Here is a 22,794-nt window from a genome sequence, read left to right as displayed (position 1 = left end):
ATAGAAGAATGTATTCACATCACGCTGCGCCTTGGTCTCCTCCATTCAACAAACGTGACAATTCCCAGTCATTTGAAATCCATAGATTAGGGCCTAATGAATGTATTTCAATTGACTGATTTCCTTACATGAATTGTAACTCAGTAGAATCTTTTAAATGGATTTATATATATTTTTCAGTGTAATCCATCAATCACGTACAAGGGTGGAGTTTAAAATGCAATGGAAACACATTGAACTTAAGGGAAAAAGTACATTATGTGTGCATTACGTCATCAACCACTTTTTTATCGGCAAAAGTAAATTTGGTGGAAACACCACTGGTGGGAAAATATGCATACTTTATGCCTACTTTATGCCTTTATGCTTTATGTCTAATGGTAAACTGAAACCATTTTGGGATAATGTATGACACATCATTTCATTGTGACTAGGAATTTATAGTGATCCATCTCAATTATTGTGTATTGGGAAATGTAAGTATTGGTGATTAATATCAGAGAACATTTAGTAATCTAGGTCTAATTTCTGCAAAAAAAGGTATAGTCATCAGTTGGAAAGTCTCATTTTCACCCTAAATAACAAACTAGGGGACTGAACTATCTACAGCTACATACCATCGGATTTTGTATATTCTATAATTGAACAAAAAACAGAAGTGTTTGACTAAATTTGGAAACCATATGTTGATCACCTTGGGGAATGTGTTGTATTGTAGGCGTTTAGTTGTTGTGTTGCTCGGTTTGTGGCATGCTGTGTGAATATATATAAAAAATGTGTCAATTTGTACAAATTTTAAATAAAAAAATGTACGATTCATATTTCACATCCTAAATTTATCTACGATTTGGTGAATTGGATGATGTCATTTTGAAGTCAATGAAAACCCGTTGATTCTGGATATTCAAATTCTGTCACGCTGTCCCAGCGTATTCTCGTTTTATCTAGGTTTCCTCTTGGCACATCAATAGCCATATTATAATGCCAATTCTTTGGAAGTGTGTCCGCTATACAGTATGTTTGTGATGATGCAAATTCTCTGAAACTGGTTCTGCTATATTTGATCTACTGTTAGGTTCTAAATGAACCTTATAACATTTCATGGACAATTAGTAAAACTCGCACCAGGTTTATTCACTCATTGGGTCATATTGCTGCACAACCAAGGAACAAATTCACACCAGCACTGGTATTTAACCCTTTATCCTATGCTGAGCCCCTTCTTACACATCTGAACAGCCAATACACCTCTGTTGCTATCCAGTAGATTAGTGATATATGTTGTTCCTCACTTCATCTAACCTGACCTCTGCCCAAATTGCTCACTCCTCCCCAGTTCGCGGCTGTCATGTTGATTCATACTAATTTGTGTCTCTTCTCCTCCCATAGGAACACTGAGGTCTGAAAAGAACGTATCCTGGTAGAATGTAAACATTCTACATTCTTCTCTCTCATTCAGTGACATGAAAAAGGATATTTCATATTTTCAAGTTTAAAAGTCAGAACAGAACAGTACAATGATTCTAATTCTCTAGAACTCTGTCCTCTATATGTTGTTTGCGATGATGTCACTTCTCTGAAACTGGTTCTATTTTTTGGGACATGTTGCCAATTCCCTGGAACTGAATGGAAATCCATTTCACTTCTTAGGGAAAGCCCCCGTTTAAAAATGTTTCACCTAAAATGACATACCCAAATCTAACTGCCTGTAGCGCAGGCCCTGAAGGAAGGATATGCATATTCTTGGTACCATTTGTAAGGAAAGTATTTTCTGTGTGGCTCAACTTTTTCTGCCATTGTTTATTATGCTGCATTCAATGTGTAGTGTAGTATAGTGGTTTTGATGCATATCAAAAGCTTTTATCATATCATAGCTTTTTTGTTTGCCTCACCTACATTATCATGTTCAAATTGCCACTGAGAACAGTGTCTGTTGTATTTACAATATTTTTTAAAATATTGATTTTACTATTTGAAATGAGAACGTCCCTCTTCAGCATATGTATATAAATCAAGCAGGTTTAGTACCTTCTACCATATTCTGGGAGAAAGAGACTATAATCATCAAGACAAGACCACACAAGAAGGCTCACTGCAGACAGGTAAGATTGACTTGATTGTTTCTAGGGTTGTGTTGCGCTGTCCGTAAGAAAAGCTGTAAAGACATATCGGTCAACCACCTGAAAATGTAGAACAGCATTTCAACCGAATCATTTCTCCCCACCGCTGTCAGACATGTATTTTATGAGTTTTGATTTGAAGGCACCCTAATATGAAGTCTCTCTTGATTCACTGTGGCAGATATTTGGGGAAGACTTGACTGTTAATAGTTAAAAAGCTAATAGTTCATTTAAAACCCTTTTAATCCATGCAATGTTTTACCATAGGTGTCAGGGTGACCAACATCTAAGTTCATCACAAACAGGTCAAATGTAATTGCCTGAGCATTACAGTGCTAGAGCATTAAAGAATAGCTCTGTATCTGAAGATTGTTGCCTTTGATTAATGCTGTATTGTATCTGTAGAGATACTTGAGAGGACAGAAAACAACTAACCAGTCACATCAAAGGCCATTGAAACCAGTTGTCAGAGGTAAATGGCTTCTCTCTCAAGTAAAATATTGCCACATCTTTGTAACCAAAATATGATTTCAATGATATAATGTAGATCATGTTTGTGTAATTTACAGTATATATAATTTGGATTATGATGGCTCTACTTTATCTTAGTATGTAACTGTTTTTAACACAGTGCATTGCTGTAAATCACATGTCTTGTTTTCGGTATAAATGAATTGTTTGGGACACAAAGCACTTTTAACTCTCCCCTTACAGAAAGGTGTTTCACAGTTTTTAAGAAAATATACAGAACCTCAATTTGAGGGGAAGGGGTGGGTGCTACATTTACTATGGAACGTTGCTGGTATGCATACCGCATTTACTGGAAGATGGCTAACATAGTATTATACTGTATGCATTCATCTACCACCCTGTCTGACTCATCTCTCCTGTTTCTCCATTAAGATCTAGTCATGACGTTCCAGAGGGCTTTCCTGTTCCTGGTGTTGCTGTGTGCTACAGTGATGGCCAACGTCGACCAACAACATAAACACTTCCTAAAACAACATGTCATTGGGAAAATGACAACCCAGGCGTGTGAGAATCAGATGAGATTATTGAAGTTGAACGGGCCTGATGGAAAATGCAAAGTGAAGAACACCTTCATTTTGGCCAATCCAGAGCAGGTCATACAAATCTGCACTGGTGGTGGCACACCGCAGGGAAACAATCTGGTTCAAAGCAACAATGCCTTCTTTATAGTCATATGTACACGTACAGGTGGGGATTCCCATCCCAATTGTACATACAAGGGATCTTCGGCCACTAAGAATGTTATCATTGCATGTGAAAGAAAATTGCCAGTGCACTATGATGGTGATGTTGATATTGGCACTACGGATGGAAAGTGAATACATGTGAAAGGTGTGTCACCGCTAAATGTAAGCACAACTGGAGACATGTTATTGACAAGGCAGCGCTACTGTGGCTAGCAAATGAGTGTAGGAGTGTTTGCTCACAACTAGATCTCTGCTAACAATTGCAACACTGTCTCCAAAACTGCATGTCTCCTGTAATGTCTACTTTCCAAGCGTAACTCAACTAAACTGGTTTGTGAAATAAAATAACAAAGTTGTCACTCAAATTGTTGTGTCCTGTTTTGTTTTTCGGTATGGGGATTTTGGACCAATCGTACTGTTTCAATAACTTTACATGAGCTGCAACCATGGACATCTCTGGGAAAGACCTTCCTATTTCCTGGTTCAAGTCCCATACGGTTTTAGAATGGGCTTCAAGATTATTTCATCAAATTCATAAAACGTGTTCATTTAAGATATTATATTGATATTTGTGGATTAAATTATAAGCATCTTATTGCCAAATGTCTCTGACTGACACTTTGCCATCTAATAGAAGCCTAACCTCAAAGCGCTTAAAGGTCCAATGTAGCAGTTTTTATCTCAATATGAAATAATTTCTGGTTGACAAGTATCTTACTCTGATTGTTATCAATTAAAATGGTCAGAAAAAAAATAGCTTCTTAGCAAAGGGCTATTTCTCAAGCAAGAATTTTGCTCCATCCCACTGAAACAGGCAGACATTTCAGGCAGGCTTTTCATTAAAAGGGAATTGTCATAATTCTTAACAATTTCACAGTATTGTTCCAACCTCATACTGTGGAAATATATACTACTGTATATATAAAACACATGAAAATCACATTTTTGACTGCACTGGGCCTCTAAAGTAAATGTAAGATTTTGAATAGACGGGATGGCACTTTATCCAAAAACTGTGTTAGGACAGTGTGGGTTTAGCAGATGCTTCTATCCAAAGTGACTTACAGTCATGCTTGCACACATTATACGCACGGTTTGTCCTGGGAATTGAACCCACTATCCTGGTGTGCAAGCACCGTACTCTACTAACTGAGCTGCCATGATATTGTATGATATCTGTCAGGCCGCTATTAGAACTCTCTCATCCCATACTTCACTAAACGGATCAATGCATTCACCATATAGTCCAGGTGCCTAAGAAATGCTTACCTAAGAACCCCAATGATGACTTTTTTAAAGCTGCCACCCCACACGTTGTTGGAAAATTGTTGTTTTGTATTTATAACATATTTGAACATTGTATTATATTTAAAGTATTGTGATAGTTTAGGATTTTACTTTTGATGATATTATGTGATTGTAAATTGGTGTGAAATTCAGTCTATGACTGCAAATGAGCAGTCAAATATATTACTACTACGACTAACACTTTGCTACTATTCATAGGCTGAAAACTCTTCACTGTAATGTTAAACTAGCAGTAAACAAATGTGCATTAATTCAAAACAAAAGTACATGTGTGTTAGTCCTACCTTACTGCAAACAGAACTTCCACGTTACAATTAGCGTTATGCTTGATTGACAAAGGTTTTCCACCAAATCCCCTGAATTGAAAACACTCTTGCAAATAAGATAAAGTTTTTTAAAAATTACTATTAAATTCAGTAAAAACAGAAGACAACATTTTTATCATCCTAACAATCAAATCAAACTGTTCCACCAGTTCATCCAGAGGAAATCCCATTGTTTATACCTGGATGTGTGTTGTTGTTTGTAGAGGCATTGTGTGGTGCCCCCACCCATGACCTCATCCTCAAACTCTAGTTCCTTTGATAGATTATCTTTTATACCACATTTGTATTCATTTACAGTGGTTGCTTTGATTGCAGGACAATGTCATTTCTGTTACTCTTGAACCCGTTTTCTGAGTCATCACTAGTTACGACAGACACAAAGTTATAAACCCCGCCCATTTCTACAAGTTATCTCCTTAAAATCTGATTTTAAACCTAACCTTAACCTTAACCCTAATCTTAACCAGACTCCTAACCTTATGCTTAACCTTAAATTAAGACCAAAAAGCCATTTTGCCAACTATGTGAATGTGACATACTGTAGTTGACAATGAAATGAAATGAAATAAGACAGACCTATACCTAGCATCATTTGTACCTCTGCATGGCTCCTTCTTTGTCATGTTTTACGTTTTCCATGGATTGTTCACTTCATTAACCATAAACTGGGCCTATAAAAGGTTTCATATCAACCGACTTGCATAATATTTCTGAGCCCCATGTAGCAATCTGTCTTCCAGATGACGTTGGCCTTCCACAGACCATCTAACCTGAGACAGGTTTGTGTATTGGTTTCTTTGGTAGTCTGAAGCTGCAAAGATGATCCAACCATGTGTATTTCTCCTCTTGGTCAATACAGTCTGTAAGTATGACCCAATGCTTGATTATACTATTTATCATTTTCATTATAGGTGGGTTAATAAATAATTGACCCATTTTCAGTTTAGTTCAACATGTGTAGTATTTTATGTTTCTTCAACAGATTCTGTCAGTGACCATCTCAATACAGTGACTGTTAAGCTTGGGGAACGTTTGACCCTTGAAGGTGTCCAATCACCTGGTTTAAACATGTTATTGGAAAGTACCCTGAAGTCATTCAATGTACAATTCAAGTTCAAGTAATGTGACATACAAGGAGGGGTTTACAGATCCTCTGCATAACTATGTAATACATGAGAGAAAATGTTTTAACCTCTTGAGCTTATGGCTCAATACTGCCCCGTTGGAGGAAGTGCGTGCCCATAGTAAACTGAAAATATTTTTTCCAAAATTGCTAATATATGCATATAATAATAATTATTGAATAGAAAACACTCTAAAGTTTCTAAAACCGTTTAAATTATGTCTGTATGTAAAGCAGAACTCTCAGGGCAGCCTTTCTCCCAAACTCTCTCTTGTCAAGAGAAAAGTTGGGTCAACTTTGACGTCATCGCCCCCACCCTTCCCAGGCAGCTACCGATCTGGGAACAGTATGTATTTGTTCAGCGCTATGTCTGCTTTCAATTGGCACGTTCATTGTTTGAATTTCGAGCTCCCTCATCCTTTGGCGGGCGAAAATGCCCGGTTCACTCTCACATACATGCACTCTATTGCGCGCGGCCGATTTGGGAACGTTCTTTTCCAATAGACACCAGTTGAAGCCGGTTCGTTTGTTCGCGATGATCATTGTTTTACATGATAAAAACATCATTTTGCTCGATTCTGCACTTAGTTTGACCAGTTTAGTCGACATATAATATGTAATTTTGAAGATTTGATGTGCAAGAGTGCGGGACCAGAAGGAGCAGAAGTTATTTTGGGTGCATTTCAGCTGAAGCTGTTAGCATATGCTAATACAAAGACGCACAACTTGAAACCAAACGATGTATTGGGTAAGTATGACTCCTTCTACGTCTTCTGATCGAAGAACATCAAAGGTAAGGGAATATTTATGTGGTTATTTTGGGTTTCTGTGGACTCCAAACGTAGAGGAGACACTGCTAATATCTGAGCGCCGACTCATAGCATAGACTAGTGAACGAATTCTGTAACGTTAAAAATAAATGTAACACAGCGGTTGTATTAAGAAGAAGTGTATCTTTGTAACTATATGTAGAACATGTATATTTAGTCATGTTTATTGCTTGTTATCTGATGTTATCTGTCGGAGCTATCATAATTTCTCCGGACATTTTGAGTAGCATTTTTGAAATGTCGTCATTGTAAACAGAGATTTATGGATATTAATGGCATATTATTGAAAAAAAAAAAAATGTACTGTGTAACATGTAATATTACTGTCATCTGATGAAGATTTTCAAAAGGTTAGTGAATTATTTATTTTTTAATCCTACTTTTAAATTTTATATTTTCTGGGACAAAATGGCCACCGCTTGCCTTTTGTTTCGGTGGTGGTCTAATATAAATGTGTGCTATGTTTTCAAAACATTTTAGAAATCTGACTTGCTGGGTAGATGAACAAGGTGTTTATCTTTCATTTGAGCTATTGGACTTGTGTAGGTGTGGAGGTTAAATATTTCTAAGAATATTTTTTCGCATTTTGCGTTATGCTAATGAGCTTGAGCCGTAGTCACGATCCCGGATCCGGGATGGGTAGCATCAAGAGTTAACTTGCTAATTTCAGAGGAAACGCTCATTTATTCAGTTATATATTATTGTGCAGCCATGTACACCGATAAAGTGACATTTGGAAATGCATCCCTTGTTATCGTCCGCAGTAATTATGAATTATCTTGTCACTAATTAATAACCGTTAGTTAACTAATTTGATTTTATGACTTCAACTGGTGTTCTTTAAGTTTTCTTAATAAGCATGTGGTAATACTCTTGGGTCCTGTCTATAATAACAATAATTCAAACTTTTTTACTTTATTGCTTTTTTCCCACTTCACAAAAAACATTGTTAATAGGAAGATATTGGGTTGAAATAGTGTTACATTTGGGATAAATGAAAAACAAATGTGTATGGTAGGTTCACAGTCCAACTCCAAGACTGTGGAGCAACAGGCAGAGTCTGACCCAGTCCATTCAGGAGACTCTGTGACTCTACAGTGTTCAGTACTCTCTGAGACCTCTAGGGGAGAACACAGCATGTACTGGTTGAGAGCTGGATCAGGAGACTCCCATCCAGGAGTCATTTACACCCCTGGGAACAGGAGTGATGAGTGTGAGAAGAGCCCTGAGACTCTGATGCTTGGACTTACTACTGTGCTGTAGCCACATGTGGGGAGATCCTGTTGGGAAATGGAACAAAATTGGATAGTGGTAGGTGATGAAGTATAAATGATACATATTTATTTTTAAACTTCTGTGTTTGGCCCTGTTTAACAGTCATTCACTGTCTTGATATAGAGTACATTATGAAATTATTGTGAAGAACACTAGATTTTCAGTATTGAAGATTTTGCATTAAATATGAAGATGGAATTTACTTCTGACTGCTTTCTTGTCATCCTTGTTAACCTCTAGCAATCCCGTATCCAGGAGCGTAATCATAGCCTCAAGCTCATTACCATAACGCAACGTTTCCTATTCATGAAAATCGCAAATGAAATTAAATAAATATATTCAAACACAAGCTTAGCCTTTTGTTAACAACACTGTTGTCTCAGATTTTCAAAATGTGCTTTTCAACCATAGCTACACAAGCATTTGTGTAAGAGTATTGATAGCCTAGCATAGCATTAAGCCTAGCATTCAGCAGGCAACATTTTCACAAAAACAAGAAAAGCATTCAAATAAAATAATTTACCTTTGAAGAACTTCGGATGTTTTCAATGACGAGACTCTTAGATAGCAAATGTTCATTTTTCCCAAAAATATTATTTGTGTAGACGAAATAGCTCCGTTTTGTTCATCACATTTGGCTAAGAAAAAGATCGGAAAATGCAGTCACTTATTACAACGCCGAACCTTTTTCCAAATTAGCTCCATAATATCGTAGAATCAATCCTCAAGGTGTTTTTCACATATCTATTTGATAATCTATCAGTGGTGGCAGTTGGCTTCTCATCAGAAGCAAACAGAAAAATACTGCAGCTGGAGATTACGCAATAATTGCGACGGAGGACACCAAGCGACCACCTGGTAGATGTAGTCTCTTATGGTCAATCTTCCAATGATATCAAAATCAAATCAAATTTATTTATATAGCCCTTCGTACATCAGCTGATATCTCAAAGTGCTGTACAGAAACCCAGCCTAAAACCCCAAACAGCAAGCAACTCCCTAGAAAGGCCAAAACCTAGGAGGAAACCTAGAGAGGAACCAGGCTATGTGGGGTGGCCAGTCCTCTTCTGGCTGTGCCGGGTGGAGATTATAACAGAACATGGCCAAGATGTTCAAATGTTCATAAATGACCAGCATGGTCGTATAATAATAAGGCAGAACAGTTGAAACTGGAGCAGCAGCACGGCCAGGTGGACTGGGGACAGCAAGGTGTCATCATGTCAGGTAGTCCTGGGGCATGGTCCTAGGGCTCAGGTCCTCCGAGAGAGAGAGAGAGAAAGAGAGAATTAGAGAACGAACACTTAGATTCACACAGGACACCGAATAGGACAGGAAAAGGTACTCCAGATATAACAAACTGACCCTAGCCCCCTGACACATTAACTACTGCAGCATAAATACTGGAGGCTGAGACAGGAGGGGTCAGGAGACACTGTGGCCCCATCCGAGGACACCCCCAGACAGGGCCAAACAGGAAGGATATAACCCCACCCACTTTGCCAAAGCACAGCCCCCACACCACTAGAGGGATATCTTCAACCACCAACTTACCATCCTGAGACAAGGCTGAGTATAGCCCACAAAGATCTCCGCCATGGCACAACCCAAGGGGGGCGCCAACCCAGACAGGATGACCACATCAGTGAATCAACCCACTCAGGTGACGCACCCCTTCCAGGGACGGCATGAGAGAGCCCCAGTAAGCCAGTGACTCAGCCCCTGTAATAGGGTTAGAGGCAGAGAATCCCAGTGGGAAGAGGGGAACCGGCCAGGCAGAGACAGCAAGGGCGGTTCGTTGCTCCAGAGCCTTTCTGTTCACCTTCCCACTCCTGCCTACAAATAGGTCACAATGCTGCAGACACCTTGGGGAAAACGTGGAAAACGTAAGCTGACTCCTATCTCCTTCACAGCCATATAAGGAGTCATTGGCATGAGGCGATTTTAAAAAATGCGGCACTTCCTGATTGGATTTTTATCTGGGTTTTTTCTGTAACATCAGTTCTGTGGCACTCACAGACAATATCTTTGCAATTTTGGAAACGTCAGAGTGTTTTCTTTCCAAAGCTGTCAATTATATGCATATATAGCATCTTTGTGACAAAATATCTTGTTTAAAACGGGAACGTTTTTGATCCCAAAATTAAAACAGCGCCCCCTATATCCAAGAAGTTAACAGAAAACCCCCGAAGGAATGTGCTGTTTCAGTAATATTCATCCTCGGGGAAGCAGTATTAATGTGTATCGTTCTGATAATCTACCTCATGTACACAAGGAAGAATATAAAGATCTGTGACTGTTGTAATGGTAAGTCAATTGTGATTATAATTATTAAATATTATAATTTTTTCTGAGAAGCATTTGGTTTATTTGTATATACGTTTTAGATTTTAGCCTTGGTTTTTCAAATGATTGCCTCGCCTGTTTCACCAACTGCTTCTCAGATAGAGTTCAGTGTGTCAAATCGGTGGACCTGTTGTCCGAACCTCAGGCAGTCTATTGGGTACCACACTGTTAAATTCTCGGGCCGACTCTTTTCTCTGTATATATCAATGATGTTGCTTTTGCTGCGGGTGATTCCTCGATCCACCTCTACGCAGACAACACCATTCTGTATACCTCTAGCCCTTCTTTGGACACTGTGTTAACCTCTCTAGGGTAGGGGGCAGCATTCGGAATTTTGCATGCCCAAATTAAATGGCCTGCTCCTTGGACCCAGAAGATATGATATGCATATAACTGGTAGATTTGGATAACAAACACTCTAAAGTTTCCAAAACCGTTAATATAATGTCTGTGAGTATAACAGAACTGATTTAGAAGGCGAAAAACTGAGAAAAATCCAGGAAATCGTTTTTTGGGGGGGTTTTGTATTCAGTTCATATGCCTTCCACTAGATTCCACTAGATGTCAACAGTCTTTAGAAATCATTTCAGCCTTGTTTTTTCAGGCACATGTGCATTTCTTGTTTACCTTTTATATTGACAATGTTATTGTCCGGTTGAAATATTATAGATCATTTAGGCTAGAAAACAACCCGAGAATTGAATATAAACATCGTTTGACATGTTTCTATGAACTTTACGGATACAATTTGGATTTTTTGTCAGATTTTCTTGACTGAGTTTGAGCCTGTGGATTACTGAAGAAAACACGCTAACAAAACTAAGGTTTTTGGATAGAAAGAGACTTCATCGAATAAAAGGAACATTTATTGAGTAAATGAATGTCTTCTGATTGCCACCATATGAAGATCAAAGGTAAGGGGTTAATTTTATCTCTATTTCTGAGTTTTGTAAGGCTTCTGCTTGGCTGGTTACTGTTTGTAATAATTTGTCAATTGGGCTATGTTCTGGGCTAGGTATGTTCTGGGCTAGGTATGCTTTTGCCGAAAAGCATTTTATAAATATGACACTGTGGTTGGTTTAACAAGAAGTTAATCTTTAAACCTATGTAAAATATGTTTGGTTTTCTGAATTTTTATAATGAGCATTTCTGTAATTGAATTTGGCGCTCTGCAATCTCACTGCATGTTGGCCAGATGGGATGCTAGCGTCCCACATACCCTAGAGAGGTTAACAAACCTCTAAACGAGCTTCAATGCCATAAAACACTCCTTCCGTGGCCTCCAACTGCTCTTAAACGCTAGTAAAACTAAATGCATGTCGTTGCCCGTACCCGCCCGCCCGACTAGCATCACTACTCTGGACGATTCTGACTTAGAATATGTGGACAACTACAAATACCCAGATGTCTGGCTAGACTGTAAACTATCCTTCCAGGCTCATATGAAATCTGGAATCAGCTTCCTATTTTACAACAAAGACTTAATTCTCCCTCAATAACTTTAAATATCAGCTATCTAAGCAGTTTACCGATCGCTGCAGCTGTACACAGCCTATCTGTAAACAGCCTATCCAACTACCTACCTCATCCCCATACTGTCTTCATTTACTTTTTTTGCGCTTTTGCACACCAGTATTTCTACTGGCACATCATCTGCACATCGTTCACTCCTGAGTTAATTTGCTAAATTGTAATTACTTCGCTACTATTGGCCTTGTTACATCCTTACTTCATTTGCACAGACTGTATATAGATTGTTCTATTGTGTTATTGACTGTACTTTTGTTTATCCCATGTGTAACTCTGTTTTGTTGGTTTTTGTCACACTGCTTTGATTTATCTTGGCCAGGTCGCAGTTGTAAATGAGAACCTGTTCTCAACTGACCTACTTGGTTAAATAAAGGTGATATAAAAAATATACAACATTGTTTGGTTTAAATAATCAGATTAATGACTAAGTATTTGGACATACCCATGGGTAAAATGAATTAAATCACAATATATTCATGTGATTCCTGTAATTTGGCATATGATTACATTGCATACTTCTGTAGTTGTTTTCTGTAGGTTTTGTTCACCCTGCCTTAAATGAGATAAATACTTGATGGTTTGATCAGAAATGGTAGTTAACAGAACAAAGCTAGTAATTGGATGTATTCTTACTGAAGCAGGAGCCATTCCACTTCAATCCGGTGGTGAAGTTCCCAGTTCCGATCAGCAAAGTGATCAGGTATGAAATAATTTTATCTGAATTGTAATTAACTACTGGCCATGCAATCATCACAACTATTCAACAGACATTTTACAATTTTGGCAGTAGCTAAGACCAAATGCTGCCCGTGGCCAGTGACGGACTTCTACGTCACATTACCTTCCTCCTCTCCTGAAGCGACCAAGTTCGCCGTAATGTTTTCTTTTCCTGCCTTGTGACGGACACAGAACCTGAAGGGCTGGAGCTCCAGATACCACCTGGTCACACGAGAATTCCGGTCCTTCATGGTCTGGATCCAGGTCAGTGCTCTGAGGTCCGTGTGCAGGTCAAATTCCCTCCCAAGAAGGTAGTAACGGAGACTATCTAGGGCACACTTTATAGCCAGGCACTCCTCCTCGATTGTAGATTACCTGGTTTCCCTGGGCAACAGCTTCCGCCTCAGGTACAGCACGGGAAGCTCTTCTCCTGGCTCTCCTTGGGCCAGTACAGCACAGCTGGATTACATTTCTATGGTTGGTTGCGGCTGTTGGTTCCACATTTCTGGGCTCTGTTATTTACTTAACAAATAAGGAACAGTCAAAATGTGCACTTACAAATCATAACAATTTGAATCAAAATACAGCTGTAGACAGAAGTCAAAGATCAAACATCAGAGATACAACTGATGTCTCTCCTGAGTTCTGCCCAGAACAAAAGAAAGACAGCAGTTTGGAATGCATATGATACTTCTGAAAAGAGAAGACTAACCTGTCTGTAGAACAAATAGAAGGGACAAAATCCCAACAACGCACACTTTGTAGCGAAAGTGCAGCACTGTTTTTCAAGTAGCTCATCTTGAGATTGCCACGACGCGCCTACGGCTTCGTCCTCATCATAAGGTGAGTGAGTGAGTCAGTGTGCCTCTGTCAATGGTATTTAGTAGTCTACTGTTGGCTGTAATATGTATACAGTACCAGTCAAGTCATTATTTTTACTATTTTCTACATTGTAGAATATGAGTGAAGACATCAAATCTATGAAATAACACATATGGAATCATGTAGAAACCAAAGAAACTGTAAAACAAATCAAAAGAGATTTTAATTTCAGATTCTTCAAAGTAGCCACCCATTGCCTTGATGACAGCTTTGTACACTCTTGGCTTTCTCTCAACCAGCTTCACCTGGAATGCTTTTCCAACAGTCTTGAAGGAGTTCCCACATATGCTGAGCACTTGTTGGCTGCTTTTCCGTCACTCCCAGGTCCAACTCATCCCAAACCATCTCAATTGGGTTGAGGTAGGGTGATTGTAGAGGCCAGGTCAACTTATGCAGCACTCCATCACTCTCCTTCTTGGTCAAATAGCCCTTACACAGCCTGGAGGTATGTTGGGTCATTGTCCTGTTGAAAAACAAATGGTAGTTCCACTATGCGCAAACCAGACGGGATGACGTGTTGCTACAGAATGCTGTGTTTGTAACGGTTTTCTGTAGGTGAAGGAGAGTCAGACCAAAATGCGGTGTGGCTATTGCGATCCATGTTTAATGGGACAAAGTAAACACGATCAAATACAAAAAACAATAAACGTAACACGAAAACCAAAACAGCCTAATACTGGTGCAAAGTAACACAAGAAACAAGGACAAAAGGACAATCACCCACGAAACACTCAAAGAATATGGCTGCCTAAATATGGTTCCCAATCAGAGACAACGATAAACACCTGCCTCTGATTGAGAACCATTCCAGACAGCCATAGACTATGCTAGATACCCCTACTAATATACAAACCCAATACCTAACAAAAACTCAAAGACAAAACACACCACATACAAAACCCATGTCACACCCTGGCCTGACCAAATTAATAAAGAAAACACAAAATACTAAGACCAGGGCGTGACAGTGTTGACCATGCTGGTTAAGTGTGCCATGAATTCTAAATAAATCCAGGTAACTCTGGGTCATCCTTTCCTGTGACGGTCCTCATGAGAGCCAGTTTCATCATGGAGCTTGATGGTTTTTGGAACTGCACTTAGTGCAGTTTGTGAAATTTTCCAGCCTGACTGACCTTCATGACTTAAAGTAATGATGGACTGTCAATTCTCTTTGCTAATTTGAGATGTTCTTGCCACAACATGGACTTCGTCTTTTACCAAATAGGGCTATCTTCTGCATACTACTCCTACCTTGTCACAATACAAATTATTGGCTCAAATGCATTAAGAAAGAAAGATATTCCACAAATTAACTTTTAACAAATGCATTACATGTGACTACATCATGAACATGGTTGAGAGAATGCCTAGAGTGTTCAAAGATGTCATCAAGGCAAAGGGTGGCTATGTAACGTCTGCTTCCAGCTCACACTCTCAAACACCTAGATCTCCTGAACGCAGCTCACACTCCAGATCCCAATCACCTGAATTCTGACCACACAACTGTATGTCATTATCACACACTAATTTAGTTCAATTCTTTGCACCCCATCACTGTGAGGTATTGTTTGTTTTGTGACACTCATCAAATCGGAGCGTTGGGTTTCCCATAATTTACTCCTCCTGTGTATGATAGTTTTTACCTGACTTACTAATGACGCATTTTGCCTACGTTTGTAGCCTTTTCCCTGCCTGTACTGTTGCCTTTTTGGACCCCCTATGTATGACCTTCTGCCTGCCCCTGGACCCAGCTACCTGCCTTCTCCTGTGGTCCTTCACAATTAACACCTGCCGCACCCTGCGTTTGAAACCAGCTATCTGTCTCCAATCGTGTTCATTACAGGCTACTTTGAAGTATCTCAAATACAAAATATATTTTTATTTAACACTTTTTGCTTACTAAATGATTTCATGTGTTATTTTATAGTTTTGATGTCATCACTATGATTCTACAATGTAGAAAATAATAAAAAATAAATAACCCTGGAATGAGTAGTGTCAAAACTGAACAAGTTCTCATTTGCAACTGCGACCTGGCCAAGATAAAGCAAAGCAGTGTGACACAGACAACAACACAGAGTTACACATGGAGTAAACAATAAACAAGCCAATAACACAGTAAACAAGTCAATGACACAGTAGAAAAAAGAAAGTCTATATATATAGTGTGTGCAAAAGGCATGAGGAGGTAGGCAATAAATAGGCCATAGGAGCGAATAATTACAATTTAGCAGATTAACACTGGAGTGATAAATGAGCAGATGATTATGTGCAAGTAGAGATACTGGTGTGCAAAACACCAGAAAAGTAAATAAAACAAAAACAGTATGGGGATGAGGTAGGTAGATTGGGTGAGCTATTTACAGATGGACTATGTGCAGCTGCAGCGATCGGTTTGCTGCTCAGATAGTTGATGTTTAAAGTTGGTGAGGGAAATAAAAGTCTCCAACTTCAGTGATTTTTGCAATTCGTTCCAGTCACTGGCAGCAGAGAACTGGAAGGAAAGGCTAAAAAAGGGCTGGTACCTGTGCAGAAGGTAAAGGCCACTAGCAGTGGCTAACAATGACTAAATAGCTTGTAGCTAATTAGCTGGTTAGCTTCTGATGGCTAGGTGGTTCTTGCTGTAAGGTCTAGAAATAAAAAATAATAGCGGTTCCGTATCACATTGGGTGAGGCAGGTTACCGGAAGGTATAATTGAATTTAAATGGAGAAGAGATTGAAAATAAAATTGAAATATATACAAAAAAAGACGAAAAATATAGAAAAGTACACGAGAGGACTAACAAAACACGTCTGCACTGCTACGCCATCTTGGAAGAAGGACTTACTTGTTACTTACAACTTGTTACTTATAACCTCATGCTAATCACATTAGCCCATGTTAGCTCAACAGTCATCAGATTAATGAAAATAAAGTCACAACATCACCTTTTGATGTTATACAGTATTTGTTTACAATAACATTGTTTAGAAACAAAGAGTAAAATAAGCTGATGTGATATCAAAAAGCTACAGTATTTTATTTAAGAGTAATTTTCTATTAACTTGAACTTAACTTGAATTTAATTTAATTAACTTCAATTGAATCTCAGACTGTCGCCTTTAACACAATGCACTCTCCTACATGAGCCACCATGATTTGAAAATAACAACTTACAATATAATATTCAGACACTACCAATATCCATTCCTTTGCCAAACAGTGGAAAAGTTAAACATTTCCTGTTCCATTTCCAACCAATAAGCAGTTAGTATAATCAAAAGACCAGTGATATGTATCTGGGACTATAGTTCTATAATGCTTCTCTTACTGTAATCTGTTGGCTAAATGCTTTAGGCTTACTAATTGATACCATAGCTATGTCATCTATCTCTATTTGACCATAATGCCTTTTGCATGGTTTACTAGGTCAACCTCTTTGAGGAGTAACCCACCCATCCTAGTTTGCCTCTCCTCAGTAAGATCTTAGCATAATCTCCAATGTAAAGTGACTTCATAAAGTTAAATGATTACCTTAGAGATATTATACAAAAAGAGGAATTTACAAAATGGTAGAAAAAAAATGCTTCTTATGACTTGAATCATGAATAAAATGGTTTAATCAACAAATTGACGATGACGGACAGTAAGAATTTGACCTCTTGTCAAATTAATAACAAACCAAAGGCACTATTCTAGAAATATTCAGTGATATACAATTCTAATGATAATACTACGACATTCATTTATAGTTATAATTTGATGCGTGATAATGAAGGAACAAAAATGATTTAGCACATATAAACCCCATACGATAAGGTTCCATTCAACCTTTTGCTCAATGTTACCAACATATACATAGATATTTAAAGATGAAGTCCCTCCTGCTACCAGTTGACATCAGCTAGCTCAGAGTAAGTGAACACTATTTGAGCAGAAAAAATGGTTGTAATTCCATTGTGTATGGTATTGTATTGGGAAATTGGATCTTACATTTGTAAAATGTCATACAAGAGCAATGTCCTGAGATTTTCTTAACCAAAACGCTTACATTTTGTTTAAATGGAGACGCTTGACTTAGATAATTTAGTCTATGCTGTATCTGAAACAGTTCAATCCCAGTCTGAGTACCTGACATCAGAGTACACACTCCCCTGTGGTGTCTCTCTCTTCTTTCTTCCTCTTTTAGTTTTCTTCTCAGAGAAATGCAATGCAGCATAATTTAACAAATCTGTGTTTGGCACCTAAGGAATAGAGTACAGTAAATAATGAATATTGTACACAATAACAGAAAAATCTAAATAGAAACATCATATGTTCAAGGGAAATGTGCATTCTGAGGCTAGGATTCAATTTATAGTACAGGGCCCTGGACCGCTGACAATGCAGCTTTTTTGTCAAGTGTGATTTAACACAGATCTGTTTTTTCCTACTTGTTAATGACAGGCTTTGGCTATGCAAAACCAAAGTTTTAATAAAACAAAACATTTCTAAAGTATTTACGTTTTAATGACTTATACCTAAAAATATTTTTTCAGCGTGTTGACATTGTTCAATATAATATCTGAAGTTACACTACAGATTTCTGGACAATACATAAGCTAGTGAATATGAGAGTAATTTTTAATTTTAAAGACAAACATCTAAAATATACCTATATGTTGAAAAAAACTATCAACCACTTTTTGGATCAACTGAGAGTTGGCCAAATAATAGAGGCAGGTTAAAATTAACAACATATTTAAATACAGGTTTTCTTTATGACAAACAACAGTGCCACAATATCTCATGAGTTTCTGCTGTACTTAGTGATTTATTCACAAATTGTTCACATACACACTAATATACACACTCCTGTAACAGGCAATGTAACTCTTGTTTTCACACATTGGATAACAAATGTTACATACCTGACCACTTGACTGCTCTGATGAGAGGTTATCATCATGGTGAATATGCTGAGAGACACTTGCTGTATCAACAGATAGAAACCCAAGCATGAAAATGGAGATTAAATATACAGTATAACATTAAGCACGCAATCAGAACATAAAGTTATATTTCACTTTTAAATTAACATAGCTAACACATTTGACACAAAACAATGTATATGTATGTATAAAATGACTTACCTTTACAATGATCACATGTTTGTCTCTTGTTTTTGGAACAAGAAAGAATAAAAAATTACAATCACACACACAGCCACTGTTGCTCCCAAGCTGAGGACAATGGGATCCACTGTGCTTCCTTGTACAAAAATAGATTTAACAAGCTTTTTTTGATTGATGTTAAGCTTGCATAGTTGATAACACAATTTATTTTGCTTTGACCCATTTAAACTAAATAATGGTATCTATAAAATACGCTTGAATGTTTGTATAAAGATTTTCAAGAGTGAGGTATTTTTTCAATTTAACAAGAAGTTGTACCTTTAATGGTGTTAAGTTTGGTTCCGTCGCCAAACAGGATCTCCCCGCATGTGACCACAGCACAGTAGTAAGTCCCAGCATCAGAGAGACTGAGGTTGTTCTTGGAGAGGCTGTAGACACAGCTTTGTGTAGGAGAGGGAGTCTCTGGGCTCTTCTTACACTCATCACTCCTGTTTTCAGGGGTGTAAATTACTCCTGGATGGGATTCTCCTGATCCAGCTCTGAACCAGTACACCCTGTGTAGTCCTGCACAGGTCTCAGAGAGTACTGTACACTGTAGAGTCACAGAGTCTCCTGGATGGACTGGGTCAGACACTGGCTGTTGTTCTACAGTCTGGTAGTGTGACCTCTTCTGACTGACACCTAATTTATGTTGTTTTTATGGAAGAAATGTACGTGTCACGTGAATACACACTTATTGCAGTTTGGCTTTTTAGAATCATATGTATGCAACACACGCAGCATCAATAACTATGGATAACTTAACAAAACTGTTGTGATAAACATTGAGATAAATCATATTTCTGAAATAAATTACCTTTTACAGACAAAAATGTTCCATTTCTAAACTTAATTTCATACACTGTTCCTATTCCACAGAAGTATGCTGCCTCATCTGATCTGCTGATATTGTTGATGATGAGAAGATATCCAACTTTTACTTTCTCCATTGTGAAACGTATGTTGTTAAACTCTCCATTAAGAACAAAATGTGCAGATTTTTTCTTTTCCACAGTTGCCACAACTTGGGGCATTTGACCAGCAGTTTGCTTGTACCAGTACAGCCATTGGAAATAATCAATTGTCTCTGAGAAAAAACATGGAAGAGATACAGACTCTCCGAGCTGAGCTGTGGTCAGTGGAATTTGCAGAGGAACTTCTTCAGAGTGAATCAAGACTACACAAAAATAGAATTAAATCAGTTTGTCAGCTATGTTATCCATTCCATCAAACAATGAAGAAAAAATATATACAAAGTTGAAATCGGAAGTTTACATACACTTAGGTTGAAGTCATTAAAACTAGTTTTTCAATCACCCCACAAGTTTCTTGTTAACAAACTATAGTTTTTGCAAGTCGGTTAGGACATCTACGTTGTGCATGACACAAGTAATGTTTCCAACAATTGTTTACAGACAGATTATTTCACTTATAATTCACTGTTTCACAATTCCAGTGGGTCAGAAGTTTACATACACTAAATTGACTGTGCCTTTAAACAGCTTGTAAAATTCCAGAAAATGATGTCATGGCTTTAGAAGCTTCTGATCACATAATTGACATCATTTGAGTCAGTTGGAAGTGTACCTCTGGATGTATTTCAAGGTCTACCTTCAAACTCAATGTCTCTTTGCTAGACATCATGGGAAAATCAAAAGAAATTTGCCAAGACCTCAGAAAAAAATTCTAGACCTCCACAAGTCTGGTTGATCCTTGAGAGCAATTTCCAAATGCCTGAAGACACTACGTTCATCTTTGCAAACAGTAGTATACATGTATAAACACCATAGGACCATGCAGCCATCATAGCGCTCAGGAAGAAGAGGTGTTCTGTCTGCTAGAGATGAACGTACTTTGGTGAAAAAAATGCAAATCAATCCTAGAACAACAGCAAAGGACCTTGTGAAGATGCTGGAGAAAACGGGTACAAAAGTATCTATATCCACAGTAAAAATGAGTCCTATATCGACATAACCTGAAAGGCCGCTCAGCAAGGAAGAAGCCGCTGCTCCAAACCGCCGTAAAAACGCCAGACTACAGTTTGCAACTGCACATGAGGACAAAGATCTTACTTTTTGGGGAAATATCAAAAATAAACAAAAATAAAACTGTCTTGCTATAATGTCCATCGTTATTTTTGGAGGCAAAAAGGGGAGGCTTGCAAGCCGAAGAACATCATCCCAAACATGAAGCATGGCGGTGACAGCATCATGTTATGGGGGTGCTTTGCTGCAGGAGGGACTGGTGCACTTCACAAAATAGATGGCATCATAAGGGAGGAAAATGATGTGCATATATTGAAGCAACATCTCAAGACATCAGTCAGGAAGTTAAAGCTTGGTTGCAAATAGGTCTTGCAAATTGACAATGCCCCCAAGTATACTTCCAAAGTTGTGGCAAAATAGCTTAAGGACAACAAAGTCAAGGTATTGGAGTGGCCATCAAAAAGCCCTGACCTCAATCCTATAGAACATTTATGGGCAGAACTGAAAAAGTGTGTGCGAGCAAGGAGGCCTACAAACCTGACTCAGTTACACCAGCTTTGTCAGGAGGAATGGGCCAAAATTCACCCAACATATTGTGGGAAGCTTGTGGAAGGCTACCCGAAACATTTGACACAAGTTAAACAATTTAAAGACAATGCTACCAAATACTAATTGAGTGTATGTAAACTTCTGACCCACTGGGAATGTGATGAAAGAAATACAAGCTGAAATAAATCACTCTACTATCATTCTGACATTTCACATTCTTCAAATAAAATGATGATCCTAACTGACCTAAAACAGGAATTTTTACTTGGATTAAATATCAGGAATTGTGAAAAACTGAGTTTAAATGTAATTGGCTAAGGTGTATGTAAACCTCCGACTTCAGCTGTATGTGTGTGTGTGTGTGTGTGTGTGTGTGTGTGTGTGTGTGTGTGTGTGTGTGTGTGTGTGTGTGTGTGTGTGTGTGTGTGTGTGTGTGTGTGTGCATGTATATATATATATATATATGATGTAAATTACAATTACTGTCATAAATTATTTGCACTTGAATTTCCCACAAATATATTGCATCATACCGAATCTGAAGACATAACTTTTCAATCAGACATCATTATATGATCAGTTTTAAATGTTTCTCTCCAGTAAGACTGTACAGTATGGGACCGTTGGTTAAACTGGTACTTACAGATTTGACTGACTAACATCCAAACAAGGTTGATTCTGATCATCTTGATGTGTTGTAACAACAGTTGGTCTACAGTCCCCAAATGAAATTACTGGTGAGAGCAGACATATACATGTAGGCTGATTTGAATTCTAAGAGTTACCTGATTGGTTGGAAAAAACTAAAGTTCAACATTTCCTGTTCCATTTCCAACCAATAAGCAGTTAGCGAAATCAGAAGACCAGCGATAATGCTTCTCTTACTGTAATCTGTTGGCTGAATGCTTTAGGCTTACTAACTGATACCATACTTATGTCATGTGTAATTTTGATCATAATGCCTTTTGCATGGTTTGCTTGGCCTACCTATTTGAGGAGAAGCCCACTCATCTTAGTTTGCCTCTCCTCAGTAAGATCTTAGCATAATCTCCTATGTAAATTAACTTCATAAAGTTACATTATTGTGTTTAAGAGATATTATACAAAATATGAATTTATTTGATGCCATAAAAGTTTTTTTAAAAAATAATAATAATTTCACCTTTATTTAACCAGTTAGGCCAGTTGAGAACAAATTCTCATTTGCAAATATGACCTGGCCAAGATAAAGCAAAGCAGTGCGACAAAAAACAACACAGAGTTACACATAAACAAACGTACAGTCAATAACACAATATAAATATCTATGTACTGTGTAGAAGAGTAGGGAGGTAAAGGCAATAAAAAGGCTTTTGTGTTGAAATAATTACATTTTACCATTAACACTGGAGTGATAGATGTACAGATGACGATGTGCAAGTAGAGATACTGGGGTGCAAAAGTGCAAGAAGATAA

The 22,794-nt window shown here is 38.0% G+C and overlaps 2 protein-coding genes across 2 annotated transcripts; one reads left to right on the top strand and one right to left on the bottom strand.

Annotated features, from left to right (window-relative positions):
• Positions 1–1,618: 1,618 nt before the first annotated feature.
• LOC112220665 (ribonuclease-like 3) lies at positions 1,619–3,696 on the top strand. Its single transcript, XM_024382496.2, has 3 exons — positions 1,619–2,102; positions 2,526–2,592; positions 3,024–3,696. The coding sequence occupies exons 1-3, from the start codon at positions 2,001–2,003 to the stop codon at positions 3,467–3,469; spliced, it is 615 nt and encodes a 204-aa protein (XP_024238264.1). The 5' UTR covers positions 1,619–2,000; the 3' UTR covers positions 3,470–3,696.
• Positions 3,697–17,821: 14,125 nt separating this feature from the next.
• LOC112220664 lies at positions 17,822–22,054 on the bottom strand. Its single transcript, XM_042302857.1, has 6 exons — positions 21,983–22,054; positions 19,623–19,982; positions 19,085–19,447; positions 18,785–18,809; positions 18,563–18,624; positions 17,822–17,896 (listed from the first exon to the last, which is right to left on the bottom strand). Exons 1-4 carry the CDS (start codon positions 22,023–22,025, stop codon positions 18,796–18,798), a joined length of 780 nt encoding a protein of 259 aa, XP_042158791.1. The 5' UTR covers positions 22,026–22,054; the 3' UTR covers positions 17,822–17,896; positions 18,563–18,624; positions 18,785–18,795.
• Positions 22,055–22,794: the final 740 nt, after the last annotated feature.

Source organism: Oncorhynchus tshawytscha, linkage group LG21 (assembly GCF_018296145.1).
Source record: "Oncorhynchus tshawytscha isolate Ot180627B linkage group LG21, Otsh_v2.0, whole genome shotgun sequence".
Lineage (NCBI taxonomy): Eukaryota > Metazoa > Chordata > Actinopteri > Salmoniformes > Salmonidae > Oncorhynchus > Oncorhynchus tshawytscha.
This window is presented reverse-complemented; position numbering and strand designations above follow the sequence as displayed.

Excerpts from the sequence above, each read along its gene's own strand:
- LOC112220665 (XM_024382496.2), top strand. The coding sequence starts at position 2,001 with ATGTATATAAATCAAGCAGGTTTAGTACCTTCTACCATATTCTGGGAG. Across the intron at positions 2,103-2,525 it reads AGAAGGCTCACTGCAGACAG|AGATACTTGAGAGGACAGAA; the intron begins GTAAGATTGACT and ends TTGTATCTGTAG. Across the intron at positions 2,593-3,023 it reads ATTGAAACCAGTTGTCAGAG|ATCTAGTCATGACGTTCCAG; the intron begins GTAAATGGCTTC and ends TTCTCCATTAAG.
- LOC112220664 (XM_042302857.1), bottom strand. The coding sequence starts at position 22,025 with ATGATCAGAATCAACCTTGTTTGGATGTTAGTCAGTCAAATCT. Across the intron at positions 19,983-21,982 it reads GATGTTAGTCAGTCAAATCT|TCTTGATTCACTCTGAAGAA; the intron begins GTAAGTACCAGT and ends ATTTTTGTGTAG. Across the intron at positions 19,448-19,622 it reads AACATTTTTGTCTGTAAAAG|GTGTCAGTCAGAAGAGGTCA; the intron begins GTAATTTATTTC and ends AACATAAATTAG.